At 36.1% G+C, this 18,240-nt stretch overlaps 1 protein-coding gene across 1 annotated transcript; it reads right to left on the reverse strand.

The window, feature by feature from the left end:
* Positions 1-1,088: 1,088 nt before the first annotated feature.
* Positions 1,089-17,346, reverse strand: LOC149178195 (LOB domain-containing protein 39-like). The gene is made up of 2 exons (XM_089423555.1): positions 16,789-17,346; positions 1,089-2,422 (listed from the first exon to the last, which is right to left on the reverse strand). Exons 1-2 carry the CDS (start codon positions 16,976-16,978, stop codon positions 1,872-1,874), a joined length of 741 nt encoding a protein of 246 aa, XP_089279681.1. The 5' UTR covers positions 16,979-17,346; the 3' UTR covers positions 1,089-1,871.
* Between the last annotated feature and the right edge of the window lie 894 nt (positions 17,347-18,240).

The raw sequence follows: 18,240 nt of genomic DNA on the forward strand, positions 1-18,240 counted from the left end.
ATTTTCCTATTGGTTTTAGTCAAATTTCAATTATAGAAAATTATTGAATATTGACTTCAATTATACATGGTACAGGTACTCACTTTACTTACAGTGAGTAAACTCACATAGATATAAACAAGAAATACATGAAAAAAATTTATTCCTAAAATCATGGATTTCCAACTTTATCATAGATTTACTAAAATGTACTTATTAGATGCATAGTTTAATTATGTATACAATAAACCTTTACATTAATTTGAATAAACTTATAAAAAGCAAGACAAAAATATCATTAAAAAAATAATTTTATTATTTCCGTTTAAAACTTCATAACATTTATTCTATTATATTAACATATATTTCATTATTTTCCTAAAAAAACTATTTTAAATTTAGTAACCTCAATTAAAAATTTATTTGTTGGCAAATATAAATAAATAAACTACATATTTTTTTCTCATGTATTTTTAAAGATTACATACAAACCATTTAACCAAAATATTGCATACAAACCATTTAACCTAAAATTTAAGAATCGAGGAATTACCTTTTAAAACTAAAATAGTTTTTCTGATATAAGCATATATCTCCAAGCATGGTTTAATTACGAGGGCACTCATCCTAATTATAATATTCTCTCTATTTTATCATTTTTTTACGCTTATGAAAAATCTACTCTAAGCGTTCTGGCATCTAGTTTCACATCAATCGAAATGAGAGATCAATTTTCACATGAATCCAAATGAGAGATCTATTTTCACATTGATCGAAATGTTTTAAGATTATATTTAATTGGCATCCTAATTGTACACTTCCGTATTGTCTCTAAAGTCATGCTAAATAGTATGAACTCGATCTCCAAGGAAAATTTCCTCAAAATTGTTCCTAATGGGAAATTTCTTGAATGCACAGAAGTGTTAACGGAAAATTTCTTCAACGCACACAAGATCACTTCTGCTATATAATTCTTAACACATCCATATGGTTCAAAGAATATGTAAAGTGGTGATATAGTGAAGTTGTAGAAATAACTTCACATTCCTGTAATCCGACTTGGTCCATGCTAGCAGAGAAATTGGTTGAGTATAAGAGTGAAGTCTACCTGGACCTCTACTTCTTTTACATTTTCCGGTCAGCGTCTGTCCTCTTGGTCTGCTAGCTTCAATATCTTTACTGACGTACTCCTTTCAACTCAAACCTATTCTAGTTACTAATTTAGCAGATTTGTGGTTGCTTCTGACCATTGTCAACGTACCATCTAGGCTTTCTCAGTGACTGATAATATGATGACTAGCCATTCTCCACAAGTTAAAGCTAATTAAATTCAGTGTCATAACAAAGATCTGTTTAAACCTCGTTATCACGACATACATTCTTTAATGATCAATCCAAAATGATAACCATATCGAATATTAAAGTGTGAGATACGCTTGCGAGACATCAATTGATCTGGCAACCAACTTCTGAAATGTGTTTGGAATACTAACCTTATTGTTAACTCTAGGCCAAGAATCTAAAACTGAACCCCCTGTACAGAATCACAAAATCAAAATATAGATACAGATAGATCCTAAACTTTCAAATGTAATAATCTACAAGGTGGATATTCAGGGGCAGTGTAGGATGATATTTCTTGCATGCATATACAAATTTTCTAAATATTGTATAACACTCTTTATCAACGCTACACTCACACTGATAATAGGGGATGGCTTCAATGGTGTTCCACCAAATACAGCTACTGTAGTTCCACTACAGTTTATAGATATTTCCTATATACAATAATTATAACTACCGAAAAGCTGCCATACCCATCGACTCTGGTGAGAAAACTGACTTACTCAAGGCAGATATGTGTCAATGCACTGATTCGAATGGGCTTCCCTTCAACGGAGGTTATCAGCTAACAATATGCGAGCAGGGGATGTGGAGCCTTGATAACCAAGGGTAAGCTCTAGCTTTACAGCATTATATGGAGCTTCAGCTTCAGCTTCAGGATGATTAGTTTCGAGGTTCCAGATCAGATCGTGGCAGTACTCCATCTCTGCTCGATCATTGGTAACGAATTTATTCGGTTCCAGTTCTATGCTTGATTTACTGTTGTTTGCTGCTCTCTCTAAGCTGTTTGTTACTTCATACCAGCCGTCAGATTTGCTAGTGGAAACAATATGAGACTTGTTAATCAGTGCACTCTTGCGTAGTTTTCGTTTGGGTTTTGCACACGAGACGCCCTTGAATTGGTCTTTCGCTTTTACTCTGTGCAGCTCGCTGGCCATGGCTTCCAAAGGGACAACATGAGACGCCGAATTTCCCCGCAGGATGCTTTCTACTCCCGCTTGACACACTGCCCACTTTCCCGAAAACACAAGTCCTACTGAACCAAATATTGGATCCAACATCCTGCCGCATGCATCATATAAAAGAGACCAGAACATAGCTGCACCAATCACCACAAAGAATAAGTTATACCAAACTAGAAACTAAAGTATTTAGTGTTATGCGAAACGATTTTTGGAATTTTTTTTTACCTTAGCTGCAAAATAAAAATACTAATGGTTGAGAGTACTACTCATTTGTTTGGTTTTGGGTTTTTTTGAGATTTATTTCAGTTTAATCAAATTCTATTGCAGTAATTTATTATTGATATTTTCAATATAATCTATTTAGCTTTTTAAATATTGAAAAAACCAATCTCTACTCCATTTGGCTTTCCATTCTTTGCCCTAGTTATATTCAGAGATAATGAGTACCATTTCCTCTCAGTTGGTTTATAGATGCGGGCAGTTTGCGGAGAGTTCCTCTGTCTATTTATCAGTTATTTGGGTTTTGGTTATCTAAAAGCTAGATGTATAGTTACCAAGTTTAAATCAGATTTAATACAATATTATTAAAATATGGATGGAAATTTTCCAATTCAGAAAAAGTTTTGGTAATTTGGATATATACAATTATCTTTCTCTCACAGTGATTTTTTTTTGCTTATTTTCTTGTGATTTGAAATTTGATTTATTCTAAATTTTAAATCATTTCTGATAATTTTAAACAATCTAGCGACTTTATCAATATAATTAATCAAAGAAAAACTATAAATGTAAGATTGCTAGTTAGTTTGAAATCCAAAATTCTTCCCTAATAAATAAATAAATGCATATTGAGAAAACCAACCACCTCACACCTAATTAGCGCACTGTCACAAATTCTCTCTTTCGTTACTTCCTTGACATACAGACGTAAAATGCAATGATGAAAATGTTGGAAGTACTACACACCCACATGCGGATACTTAGTTAGAGCATGGGACTACATGCAAGATTCCTTCTGCATGATTTACTCCCTGATTTGCTTCTTTTTTAACTCCGCAACTAGTTAGTTCTTCTGCATGATTTACTCCCTGATTTGCTCTTTCTTTAACTCCGCAACTTGTTAGTTCTTCTGCATGATTTACTCCCTGATTTGCTCCTTCTTTCACTCCACAACTAACTAGTTCTCTCCGGAACTTGTTGTAGGTGTTGAGTCTTCTCATTGATCACCACTATGGTGCATTACCTTGGGATATTCACCCAGTAATGCTATATTATGAGCATTGTAACCTATTTTCTAATGAATCATTCTTTTGTTCTTTCGATTTTCTTTTAGTGTTTTTGCTCTGCAAAGCTGTGTGTTCAACCTTTACTAGCTAGATTCATCTGTGCAGGTTTTCTAACACATTTACATGGTATCAGAGCCCATCGGTTGCTAGATAAAAGGCACACCAATACTTTATTTTGTAGGTATTACAACTTGGTGATCGAAGATCGACAGAAAAATGGAGTTTCCCAAAGCATCGATCCTAACACCGTACAACTATCACGAATGGAAGGACGAAATGGCTCGATACCTTCGTCAAAAAGGGTTGTACAGGATTACCATGGCTGCGGAAGTGGAACCCACTTCAGCCACAGAGAAATCCAAGTACCTCAATCGTATGGATGAGGCCCGCGGATCTATATGCATGTGAATCTCTCCAGAGTTGCAGTTTCATCTATCTGCTTGCAATACTCCCAATGAGATTTGGAAAAAGGTTGAAGAACTCTACAGGAAACAGGATGAGATGAAAGGACATCTGCTCGAAGTGGAGATTTTGTCATTGGATCCACAAAACTATGACAGAATTCAAGACTTCTTCACCAAATATAATGATCTATTGTTGCAACTCAAGGGTTGTGGAATTGACAAATCCAAGGAGGAGAGCCACCAAGTTTTCTCTATTATGTCAAAGCTCAAACCGGAATACTCCATCTTTGTGTCTACATTTCATTCAGTAAGGCTCGCAACAGGTAAATCCTACACTATGCCTTCTCTCAAAGAGTTCATGGAGTCCCTTACTTTTGAGCAAGATAAACTCATTGGCATGGGGAAAATCAAACCTCCAAAAGTGCATGCACTTGCTGTGCATGATGGCAGCCACAATAAAAATCATAGATCTGATTCAAATCAGAAAAATCAGCAGCAAAAAGACAAGGGAAAAGCACATTCCCATCCAAAGAAGCAAGGGCACAACAAGCCCTTCAATGACTCCTCCGGCTCGAGATATGAGAAAGGGAAGAAAAGAAACAGATGCACCTACTGTTAAGGAGGATTCCATCCAGAATCCTCTTGCATGAAGAAACAAATTGACCAAATGGCATAAATCTTTCAGAAGCACAACCTTGGGGACCACATCCCTCAGGGCACCAAGAAGAAAACTAAGGATCCGCCACACGGGAAAGGTAACAATTTTCATGCTTTAGTTGCAATTAATTCTTCCCCTGATGCATGGATTATAGATTCTGGTGCATCACATCATATGGCTGCTGCAAAGGAAGTCTATTCCTCTTTGGATGCATGCAAAGGACCTCCCATCCTCATGGGAGATGACTCACCTATTGAGGTCACCGGAAAAGGTAGAGTGGAACTTTTACATGGAAGCTTTGAAGATGTGCTTCATGTTCCAAAACTTTCAGTAAACCTGCTTTCAGTTTATCAGATCACTCATTCCAGCACTGGAAAGAGAGTGGAATTCACTCCAAATGCAGTGAACATATATGACCTACATAGCAGCTCCAAAATTGCAACCGGTGAGGTAAACAATGGAGCCAGACTGTATACATTTTCTGAATTTATTGAATCTGAATCCTCCTTATTGCTTACACATGCTGATGATAGTAGTAGGCTTTGGCACGAGAGGTTTGGTCACTTAAATTACAGGTATATGCAGCAACTAAGCAAGCATGAGATGGTGGAAGGCTTGCCAAATATTAGTTTCTCCAAAGGAGTTTGTGAAGGGTGTGTCCTTGGCAAACATACTAGAGAAAAGTTTGACACTGGCAAGACTCACAGAGCATCCTCTCCTCTAGATCTAATCCATAGTGATTTCATGGGGCCTTTTCCTCATCCTTCCATCAACAAAGCAAGGTATGTGCTTACATTTATTGATGATTTCTCACGATATACTTGGGTGTATCTTCTCAGGAAAAAATATGAAGTTTTTGCGCACTTTGAAGATTTCAAAGCACTAGTTGAGACACAGTCAGAGAGAAAGATCAAAGCCCTCCATATAGACAATGGGGGGGAATATGTTGACACAGCACTTCAGAACCTTTGCCTTCAGTCCGGCATACAGTTGCAGTACATAGTTCCATACACTCCATAGCAGAATGAAGTTGCTGAGAGAAAGAATCAATCTCTCAAAGAGATGGCTTCGTGTGTGTTGCATGCTAAGTCACTGCCTCATAAGCTATGGGTTGAAGCACTTAATTGTGCTAACTACATCCAGAACAGATCTCCTCATAGGTCTGTCAAGGATTAGACCCCCTTTGAGGCTTGGAGTGACACTAAACTAGAGGTCACCCACTTCCGTGTTTTCGGCTCCCGAGCATGGGCTAGGATCCCCTCTGAAAAGAGGAAAGCTCTTGATCCACAGAGAATTGAGTGCATATTTGTTGGATACCCTGATGGTGTGAAGGGATACCGACTCCTGATTTCCTCTACAGACAAGCTCATCATTGAGCGAAATGTCAACTTTGAGGAAAGTCTCTCGCATGCACCTCAATTGTTGCATGCAGACACCTTTTATCTACCTCATGTCCGAGATGATGACTCAGTACACTCAGATGTAGATATAGAGCACGTAGATGCCACAGTAGAGCATGTAGATGCAGAGACAGAGTCTTCAGATACAAATCTAATGCATGCATATGATGATCCACATCCAAGCCTAGATCGGGCTTCGTGCAGTGAATCAAATTCCCCTATCATAAATCAAAGAACAAGGAGCTTATGTGAGATATATGCACAATACCACCTAGCTGCTATAAATGGTCTTGTGGGGGATAATTTTGATCTGCAGAGGACTAGCTCAGAGTTTATTGAGCCTCCTCTTGCCCTCACTGCCACTGAACCATCGCCATCCTGGCATTGTCATTTGGTTCAGTCTTATGATCCACAGTCTTATTCTAAGGTTACTAGGCATCCATCTTGGGAGTCCGCCGTGGAGGAGGAGTATAACTCCCTCCTCGAGAACTAGACCTGGGATCTAGTCCCCCTTCTTTCAGGAAGGAAACTTGTCCGATACAAATGGGTCTACAGGACCAAGAGTGTTGCAGATGGGAAAATCACTAGACAGAAAGCTAGGCTAGTAGCCAAAGGCTTCTAGCAAGTTCATGGCATTGATTATGATGAGACGTTTACTCCAGTAGCAAAGATGGATTCCATACGCCTTGCACTTGCCATTGCGGCTACCCAAGGGTGGGAAGTACATCAAATGGATGTGAAGAATGCTTTTCTTCACAGAGACCTATCTAAGGAGATCTACATGGAGCAGCCACATGGTTTCATTCAGGATTCATCTTTGGTCTACACACTGAAGAAATCCCTCTACGGCCTTAAGCAAGCCCCGAGAGCTTAGTATGTGAAGGTGGATTCTTTTCTCTTATCACAAAACTTTGAAAGATGTAAGTCTGATCTGAATGTTTACATGCTTAGGACACATGATTCTCTTCTTATTTTAGTTTTGTATGTGGATGATCTCGTGATCACTGGTAGCTTGGTTTCAGCCATTGCTATAGTCAAGAGGGCCTTGCATGATAGGTTCTTGATGACGGACATGGGTCCATTACATTTCTTTCTTGGTCTTGAGATCAGTCAGGATGCCACAGCCATCAGACTCTCTCAGGCTAAGTATGCACAGGATCTCCTCGAGAGATTTCACATGACTGACTGCAAGCCAGCACCGACTCCTTTTTTGTTTGGGGTCTGCCTTGAGGATGGAGGTGACACTCCATTAGTTGACAGTACTCTTTACTGACAACTAGTGGGGAGCTTATTGTACCTCACCCACTCCAGATCCGATCTCTCATATGCAGTAGGGGCAGTTTCAAGATACATGCAGGAGCCACATGAGCTGCACTGGAATGCTGCCAAGCGCATCCTCTGATATGTGCAGGGCACCATCACCTTCGGGATTCACTATGCAACAAGCACTGCAATGAATCTCCTTGGCTTCACAGATTCTAATTGGGCGAGAGACAGCATTGATAGCAAATCCACCTCCAGATATTTACTCAGTCTAGGATCTGAACCTATCTATTGGTCGAGCAAGAAGCAGGTTGCTATTGCTCTCTCTTCAGCTGAGGCCGAGTACATTGGAGTAGTCAACATCACCATTCAGGCTCTGTGGCTACAACACTTCCTCACTGAGTTGGGCATCCAGTTCCACCAGCCCATTGTCATCTCGTGTGACAACCAGAGCACTCTCAAATTTTGCAGGGATCCAGTACAGCAGCAGCGGATGAAGCACATAGAGATCCATATGCACTACATCAGAGACTTAGTACATAATCGGGTCATTGATTTGTAGTTCTGTCCTTCCACAGAACATACTGCAGACATCTTCACCAAGACATTCACTGAGCAAAAGTTTTGCTCTTTGCGCGATCATCTTGGAGTGAAGGACACAGTTGCTAAGCAACTGTCTTTTCTTCCTCTTTTCTTTTGATTACATTGTATTTTAAGGGGGTGTTTTTCCCACGAGGTTTTTCCTCTTTCCTCAATTTTAGTACAAGTTGCACTGTATTATGGGTGATCTTTAGCCTTAGTTTCCAGGGCCCATTTTCTATTTTTCCCCATAGTGGTGTTCAGCGGGGGTGTTGGAAGTACTACACACCTACATGCGGACACTTAGTTAGAGCATGAGACCACATGCAAGATTCCTTCTGCATGATTTACTCCCTGATTTGCTCATTCTCTAATTCCGCAACTGGTTAGTTTTTCTGCATGATTTACTCCTTCTTTCACTCCGCAACTAGCTAGTTCTCTCTGAAACTTGTTGTAGGTGTTGAGTTTTCTCATTGATTACCACTATGGTGCATTACCTTGGGATCTTCACCCAGTAATGCTATATCATAAGCATTGTAACCTATTTTCTAATGAATCATTCTTTTGTTTTTTCGATTTTCTTTTAGTGTTTTTGCTCTGCAAAGCTGTGTGTTCAACCTTTACTAGCTAGATTCATCTGTGCAGGTTTTCTAACACATTTACAGAAAATGAAAATGATTTTTTTTTCTATTTCCCAACTGTTTCCATTTTCTTTTTTTTTGGGGTACAAGTGGCTATCTATTTGTGTTCAAAGGAGTACTGACCTTAGCATCTTAAGCTCGCTCATGAACAAATCCTTGTGTGTAAACTACTAACCATGAATTTTAGGGTGAATCAGATCCAATTTCAATGAACTATTCGGTATTCAAATTGACGAATGTCGAATTGGATACTTATACCAATTTGATAATGATGCTGGAGAGTAAATCAATTGCAGATGACAATCCATTTCAGGATTTTCAAAATATTTTAATATCCATTAAATTTTCATTGAACTATTCGTTATTCAAACTGACGAATGGCGAATTGGATAATGATACCAATTTGATAATGATGCTGGACAGTAACTCAATGGCAGATGCCAATCCATTTCAAAATTTTCAAAATATTTTAATATCCCTTAAATTTTCAAAATATTTTAAAGCCTACAACTTATTTAACACGGTAATCAATATTATTTATATTTTCCTTTTAACACTGGATAAAAAAAAGTGTTCAGGTCCATTTTGAACGATAAGTATTCGACTAGTCGAGAAGAGTATATTACTATGGAAATGAAAGTTTCAACGAGGAATTAAGAACAAGGAAATTTAATAACATGGATAGAAAACAATTACGGTAGCATAAAAAAGAAAATAGAAATCCAAATGGAAAATAGAGAAACAAGTAAAATAGAATATAAATGTATCTGGACCTTGTTTTTTCAAAAATAGTTTCCCACTTTTTCATTGATGTTATTTGAGGGAACCTATGCTTCTCCAAAAACGAGAAAAAGAATTATAAACAATCAGGTTTCACAGTAACAAGTAACGAAGGGTGTTTCTCCAGAAATTAGAAACAAGTGCTGAAACGAGGTTTCTTATGAGCTACTGTTTCCTTCCAAAGATGGTACCTCAACCTTAAGTTTCCAATATCATAGATGTATTCTGTATCTTTTCTTTGGATTTAAGTTAGATTAACCGTAAATCTAAACGGGAGATCATTTTTACGGCTCATATTTCCTCTGGTGTTTTGGTGTAAATAATTTATTCTAAATAGTGCCTGGGATGTGTTAACATGCAAGCGAGTGAGATGTGTTAATAGACACGGCCCATTTCAAACTGGGAAGCTCGGCGCTGTCACGTAGAGGTCATAGAAATGGTCTTTCATCTAACCCTCTTCTTCTTGATTTGTTTGTGCACCTGACTTCTTGTAAACCGGGGGTTCATTCATCAAAAAAACGTTTTTTCCTAATTAAAAGAACATTAGATAACTTATCACGTTTAGTTATTCTGTAAAAAAAAATCTACATTATTCTAATTAAAATCCTTATTTATTCTAATTGAAATCCTCTATTTTTATAGAATATTCTATGTAACCATTTTATTTAATCTCTATAAAATTATTCACATTTTTCTCATACTATTATGACAAGAAACGACTCTTAATATTGATACAAGGAATACATCTCAATATTAATAAAAGACATAATTCTAGCAAGAAAACAAGAAAATAAAGTGCACCAACATCTCAATATAGAGATATACTATTAACATCCCAACATAGAGTTAACTACTAGTGAGATAGCATGGGCTTGGCACTATACATTGAGTTCAAGGGCATTGCACTATACTACCCTCTTTTTTTTTATTCTAATGCATATTCATGGTTTCATTACTATGGGTTTAATGCATATTCATGGTTTCATTACTATGGGTTTTATGTATATGGATATCAGTCTCTAGAGTTTATGTCACTTCATGTTAAAAATTTGGGTGTTAAAACTTTTGGTGTTAAAAATTTTGGTCACCTCATGTCATAATACTAGATTTTTGATCTCATAAATATTTTAATAAACGTTATCTATCTATCTATAGACCTACCTATCTATTAAAGTTGTATTTGTAATAATTCTTAGGAAAGTTATTTATTCTATAACTCTTTCTTATCTTACATTTGTTGGCACTTTCGTTGGGAGAGATGTAAGAAAATGTGATTGGAGTTGCTTCCAACCTAACGGCATCATTTCTATTCTTTAGGTAGAAGTAAGTCATATCTTCTTTGTGCTATATCATCGTCTTATGTGTTTTTATATAGTAATATAAGGAACAATTTTCTCGAAAAAAAAAACAAAGATATTATATTTTAAGCTTAGGTTTCTAAGGATTAGTTTTCTAAAGAATGCATTAGAGAAAAAGTAAGAATATAATGATCTTAGTTGGTGTCACAATTTTTCAAGGTCTACCTCTAAGAGTTAGAAAATGTCATTTAATCCTTGATGTCAATATATAATTTTACTAAATAATTCCATTTTGTTGTTGAAAATAGTCAATCATATTGTATAGCTTCGTCTTTAATCCATAATTTATTTTTTCCCCGGATTTTGAAATAAAATCTCTTCGAGTGGACAAAAGGGTCCATGTGCATATGACTAGTAAAATTCTCTACTATAAATAAGAATGAATATATATTTTTCAATGTGTTGTGAGGTGACCATTTTGATAAACATACAACGATATTATAAACTATGGCGAAAAACAAAATCTCTACATTTTTCTCATAATTTACTAATCCCATTTTTTTTTCATTTCCCAATAAATTATGGGTCTTGTTGATTAATTTTTAATGAAATATTTTTTTACTTAGCATATGTTTCAATGAATATAATTATAAGCTATCATTCCTTAATGTAACATAGTAACAATAGATAGTACAACAATAAAAGTATAAAAAACTTGTAATAAAACAAATATTCTCATCTACAAATTGGATACTCCTACACCACCAATAACTACTTTAATTTTAGTGCAAGTTTTTTTAAATCTCTAGAATAACATGATAGTATTTATATATAATTTTTATTTATTTATTTTAAATCAATTTAGTGATTAAATCTAATAATCTATTTAGTAATTTCATTTATATTTCTCACATGCAACACGTGTATTTATTAAACTTATTATCATATCAATTTTATATGAATTATATGAATTAAAACTAAAAGAGAGAAAAATCAAAACTTCTCCCATCAAAAAGTAAACCCTGTCAGTTTGATTCTGTTTATTACTTTTTTTTCATCAATGATTTTATACAGGCTATTATACCTCATGTTTAAGGTTTAAGGGGCCACTCTAACAGACCTCCCGGGCATAGGCTGAGATAGCATCAAACGGCAATTTCTTTACCTTTTATCAGTTATGTTTTTATGCTGGTATAGATTATACATGGTAACGCGTTGTGATAAGATTGACATCAAAGTTATGATGGAGTTATGGGCAGGATGGTTATCGACATAAGAGCATTGCGTATTGCTTACACCGAAACAAAGATGAATGCTATTTGGAAATGTGCCTTACTAACAGAGAATTACATGGAAAAAATTGCATCCCAAACCACCTTTGCTGACATCGATGAGAATTCCTATCTGATCGTAGGCGGACAGGATCGCTTTATCGACTTAAACAACTCTTTGAACAAGGCATAACAACTTGTGCCCTAAGTACGTTGTGAGAGATATTGTTCGTCTAATCTTATATATCCATAATCCTAGTGGTCCAAGAATGTCAGTGAAATTTTTCTAACAGCGCTTTGGAGATGACACACTTAAATAAGCTTTTATACTTTCGACTTTAGCCTTGTTATGCAAGTTTTGTAGTCCGAAAATAGCGTATTTTAGCAGTAACGCCAGCGTACTTTGGTTCTCGTTCGTAGATTAAAAAAATGCACGTATGAGGTTAACTAGACAATCAACTCCTTACGTAAATGCTATTAGTGGATGGTGTCATTTACTGTGCACATAGTAGCCTTGATATTTGGCTTGTCGTTAGCCATGTCTCAATATACATGACAGAGCGTCGTGAATAGCGTTGAAGGAAACTTATTTCGTTGAGATGTATGAAGTCTAAGCACTAGCTTAACGTTTGTTCTTGCCGTGGATGGTGTCATTTACTTTACACATGGTAGCCTGATATTTGGTTTGTTCTTAGCCTTGTTTCGATATATATGAGAGAGCTTCGTGAATAACGTTGAAGGCAACATACGTCGTTGAGTAGTATGAAATCTAAGTGGTAGCTTAAGGTTTGTTATTGCAGGGTACAGTTTCTTTAATTTCATTCCCTAGTTATGTAGACACGGATCAGGTTGGAGAGTATGGTAATAGGAAGTCTGATTCTGGAGATGTTTCCATGCTTCATTTTGGTCTATTTTCACAGTGAAACAAAAGTTTAGTCAGGTAGGCAATAGGTTTTTTAGCTGGTTATAGAAACATAGATGTCAGAAATAATAGTTATTCCCGCATGAAGATCTAGTAAGATCCAAGTTTCTCAAGTGCAATTCAGATTTAAAGAAAATAAGCCAAGTCAAATCAAGTTTATGTGATCAATTAAAGAGCCCCAACTTGTGTTATCATATATTTCCTCTTTTGTATTTCTAACCAATTGGTATCACAATGAGGTTACACAGAGTGAGGGAGAGCGGATTAGCAACAATCCGTGAGAGAGAAGAGAAAAAAAAAAATTCTCTAAAGCTATAATGCACCGTTGCATATTGTATACAAGGTGTTATAATGCACAAGGGCTCAACAATGAGCCGAGTTACAGGTCATCATCTTGGTTGAAGCTATAATGCACCGTTGCATATTGTATACAAGGTGCTATAATGCACAAGGGCTCAACAGCGAGCCGAGTTACAGGTCATCAACTTACCGAGCTTCGCATGCACGTGGGTTCCGTCCAGATTTGGAAGCATTAGGGCACTAAGACGACACTCCTTGTCATGAGGAGCATTAAATGCAGACTCTTCTTCATATGAATCACGTTACTCTTCATAAAAGCCAAAAGTCAAAAGCGGCGATATGGAAAGTAGATTTATGCAATGAGGAAAGCAAGTATAAGAAGTGGCAATATAGAAAGTAGATTTATGCAATGAGGAAAGCAAATATAAGATAGAGGGAAAGACAATAGTTATTGGTCACAAAGCGTGATTAAAGAATATTAAGAAAAGGAATCGAAAGGAAGAGGCAGAGTTCATTGCTATGTTTCATGTTTAGAGAAGTTCACGCCATAGAGGAATTGAGAAGTCTAGCATAAGACAAAGAAGAAATGAAGGTTTATTTGTGTAGCTTTGATTTGCTACCACCTCCTATGTTTACTTGTACATATTTTGATCATTGGGTTACCAAGATGCTAAGTTTTCTTTGAGCTAAAGAGTTAATTGAGCACGAGTATAATAACCCGTATGATCGATGCTTTAGCATTGAATTTTATAAAACATGGATTGGATGAGAAGTTTTTGTGCCATGTAGAAAAAGCTACAACTTCTAAGGAAGCATGGAAGATCTTGGAAGAATAATTTGGTGCAAGAGGGAATTACATGCAACAATAGGTTATGCCACAAGAAGTGAAGTCATTTATAGATCTAAGCCTATATAAGAAAGACTCTAGGAAGACAATAGAGCTTGGAGAATCCCACTCAAAAGTGGATGATGGTCGTGAAGACTATAAAAGTGAAACCCATTATGCAAGCATGCATATGGATGAAGAAGACACAACAAATATTGCAGAGAGAGAAGTCGAAGCCTCTGTTTATTAAATAGAACAAGAGCATATAAATGCTCAAGGACTCCACTATAACATGGATGGTGTAGATGATGGTGAATCCTACTGTGATGAAACACGTGGATGATGACTGCAAAGTGAGACGTGGATGCAACTGATGGGTTTGGAACTGTCAATGAGCACATGCATGCTTGGATATTCCACCCTATGTTAGATGAACATTATGTTGATGATATGTGGGATTTATTTTTTGAAACAGAGATTGATTGTGGCAATATAATAATCAACATGTTTGATGAAGCATTGAAGGTTGAAGCTACCCCTGTAGCAACAAGTTATGAAACAGTTGGAACTGCTCATGAAGCAATATGTGAACAAGAAATAGTTGAGTTTGGCATAGATAAATCTATCAATAGAGAAACAAATAGTTTGGCAGATCCAACAATTGGAATTGTTGATGTTAAATTTGATGAATATAATTTCACTGATGATGTATTGATTTCACATGATGTAACGTAAAGAATGAATTGATGTGTTGTTATTTGGTGAGAGAAGCACACATGTTTGCAAGACAAGCATACGACAACCCGTTTGTAGCAACAAAAGGTTTGTAAAGGAGTGGAAGAGAAGGAAGAGAAGGAAAATCTCAATGCAGAGCATAAATAATATATATCTAACATTGATTTTAAGTGCGTAATGTACAAACAAAAAGAAATAGTACCTAAAGATGAAAGTGAAGACAATGACATGGAAGTTTTAGAAAACAAGGAAGAATGCATTAAAACCATTTTTCAGCAATGGAGTCTAGAAGAGATAAGATTCTTCTATCAAAAAATATGGCAGAAAGGAAGTCAAGAATATAAAGCACAAGAAGTAGAGCAAAAATGGCAATTTGAAGATGAAAATTTTTGGCAACAGTCCATGGTTGAATGAATCTTTAAATAGGAAGATGTAGAAGACAAAATAATATTGTTTTTCATAACAAATAAAAGATAAGTAAAAGGAAAATTGCAATAGTAACAAGTAAAGAAATATGGAGTGTATGGCAAGAAAGCACAATAGAGAATGAAACAATTTCGAGGATATAGAATTTGGAAGAAACAAAAAATAAAATGGAAAATTGTCAAAGTTTTGAGTCATTATAAGCGTTGTTAAGAAATAGACCACCAGATATATTTGAGTCATGATTGAGTCAATTTCTATTGTAAGCTTAGTAGGCATAGTAGAGTTATGTTGAGTCACATTATGTTGAGTCATAAGTTGTGATTAAGGGGGATTGTTAGAAATAGTAATTACTCTAACATGAAGATCTAACAAAATCCAATGAGTGATACATGAATAAATAAGTTGAATTAAGTGCAGTTTACATTTAGAGTGTGAGTTAACCAAGTCAAGTCAAATCAGGCTTGTATGACTAATAGAAAAGCTGCAACTTGTGTTATCATATTGTTTGTGTGTCAACTTTGTCTTTACTCCTAGTTATTCAAAAATGAATTAGGTTGGAGAGTATGGAAATAGGAAATCTGGTTCTGGAGATGTTCCTATGCTTGATTTTGGTCCATTTTTACACTCAAGAAAAAGTTTAGTCATGCAAGAAATAGGTTTTTTTAGATGGTCACAAAAACATTTACACTCAAGCAAAAGTTTAGTCATGCAGGAAATAGGTTTCTTTAGTTGGTTAGAAAAACATAGATAGGGTTAAAGATTCTGATAACAAGAACTTCAAATATTCTCACAATCAGAATTCAGATTGTAGTGATGCGATTGTAGTGATGCTTACATGCTTGATTTTGATCTGGATAATAATAAAAAGGAAAAAAGCATTGTTCTATTGCTCTTTCAACCCTAGGAGAGGGAGAATACTGTGGAGTTAATATTAGTGCATAGACAACATCATGGAATAGATCTATTAGGACTGCCATAACTCGTCCTACATACTTCGATCTTATTAGGATTCCCATAACATCATCTACATACTTCGATCTGAAAGTGACATTCAAATACCCTGAAAGATAGCTTTCCATGTACAGCCCAAACATCAAATAGCCTTCCATGTACAGCCCAAACATTGTAAGAGGAAGGAGTTATGGTGTGTTTGACCTACTACTCTTGCTGAACTGGTGACCAATCATTCAATATCTTCAAGATTTCATTAAATTCTTGATCGGGTTTTGAGAGGATAACTTTGATAGAATCTAGGGCTTTAAAAATCAAATCTCTGCTAGGATTAAAGGAGAGGGTTTGAGTGGATAGCTATCTAACTAAGACTAATCTCAGCTGATTTAAAAATCTATCACTATTTACTATTTTATCAAAGATAAGGTTCGAATTATAATAAATATTAAAAATCTTCTCTACATAAGAGCAGAAATACTATATAGTTTGTGGATGTCGCTTGAATCTATCTAACAAAACTCTTGAATCTCTTTTGTTTTCAAACAGTTTATGTCCATGCGTGAAATGAATATGGTTTAGCCCATGTACAAGGGTCCGTAAACAGAAATTTCTCAAAACCTAGGCAGTAAAAACACATATGTTCTCTAATTGCAAATATTATATCTTTAAATATATAAGAATCAGAAATATGCAACTTTAGTTTCGCCACTTTTATGTGCATATTATTCCCATCCCGTCCCTGAGTTTAGATTGTTATTACCAGGTCTCAAATGCTCGGGGCCGTTGCATATCAGATTGATCAGCCCCGTGCGCCCATAGAACTTGGCTAAGAAAGCAGTAGCGTTCGCCTGAGACTCTGGGCTCCTTATCCATTGGAGGCAGGGCCTGAGAACGCAGGATTCGCTGCAGCCCTTTCGGAGGACTCGGCATCCATTGCAGCTCAACCTCATGATTATAAAAGCTTACCTCACAAAAACAAGCAAATGCACAAAGCGAGAAGAAATATATTATAGGGTCAATCTACCGGTGAGCTTAAGTCGATCCGACGGATATAGGCACGGCCAATTGACAATTGACCGTGCCTATGTCCGTAGGATCCCGGAATATTCCAGAAATTTGCAATCGACTTAAGGATGGCTCAATTTACAGGCTTAAGTCATCCAGAGAAATCAACGATAAAAAATAAATAAAACTAAAAACTTGCCAAAATCTATGGGAAAACACCACCGACATGATTCGGTAGATCCGCTGCTTCTGTGAATGAACTGCAAACCACTGATGTCCTGATTTCAAGAGAGAAAAATGGTATGAGAATTTAGCTGTTTTCGTTTCGAGGGGCGTAATTGACTGCCTCGCGTGGTGGGCCGCGCCACAGTCAACCAGAGGCGCGCTTTGCAATTAAAAAAAAAGCGTTCTGCTGCGTCATTTCAGGCTTTCTCCTCCGCTAGATTCGGATTTATTGTCAGCCGTTGGGTTTCGCCAAACGTTCACGTGACCTCACCTTTGGCTTTTCTAATAATTATAACTTTGTTTGCAGTTTTTTAATAATATTAAATCTGTTTCTAACTATTAGAGTACCTATAGCGTGGCAAGTTACAGATGGAAATATTATTCGATACTGTAGGTCGAATTCAATGAATCTCGGAAACACTTGAACATTTTCAGTGAATGTCTAAAAGGTTACGAAGGTCGGACGGAGCCTTATCTTAATTGCCCGAACTTTTCTTTTTATTATTATTTTTTACCCACTTTTTTACGCAAAAGGTGAGCAGTCTTTTTATTATTATTTTTTACCCACTTTTTTACGCAAAAGGTGAGCAGTGTTTGTACAGAGTCTTAGTTTAATTGACCCAAACCTTTCCTTTCAATATTCGTATTCACCCATTTCACTTTAATGCCACTGCGTTTTATTATCATTTCGGTTTATGCATTTCGAAATAGCCTCTTCAGTCGATGAGATTGTGGATTATTATATTGTTGTTATGTGTATCTATACATGCATGAACATATGAAATTATAAGTTGGATTCTGGGTATATAACAATGTAATCACGTAAGTTATAAGCATCATATAGTTTGCACATATTATTGAGAATATATAGCTAATGTTGTAGATATCGCTGAGCATTACAATTTAACAATTTAAGTGAGAACATTCATCACAATTTAAGTGTAGGAATGTTGTAAAGTTATGTGAATGGTTATTTCTCATC

The sequence above is a fragment of the Pinus tabuliformis genome, chromosome 4_1 (genome assembly GCF_031772625.1).
Source record: "Pinus tabuliformis cultivar Carrire ecotype Pingquan chromosome 4_1, CPIR1, whole genome shotgun sequence".
In the NCBI taxonomy this organism is placed as follows: Eukaryota; Viridiplantae; Streptophyta; class Pinopsida; order Pinales; family Pinaceae; genus Pinus; species Pinus tabuliformis.

Bases quoted from the DNA above. Each gene is read 5' to 3' on its own strand.
- LOC149178195 (XM_089423555.1), bottom strand. From the start codon at position 16,978: ATGAGGTTGAGCTGCAATGGATGCCGAGTCCTCCGAAAGGGCTGCAGC. The intron at 2,423-16,788 runs GTAATAACAATC...TGATTGGTGCAG, and splicing joins CCCCGAGCATTTGAGACCTG to CTATGTTCTGGTCTCTTTTA.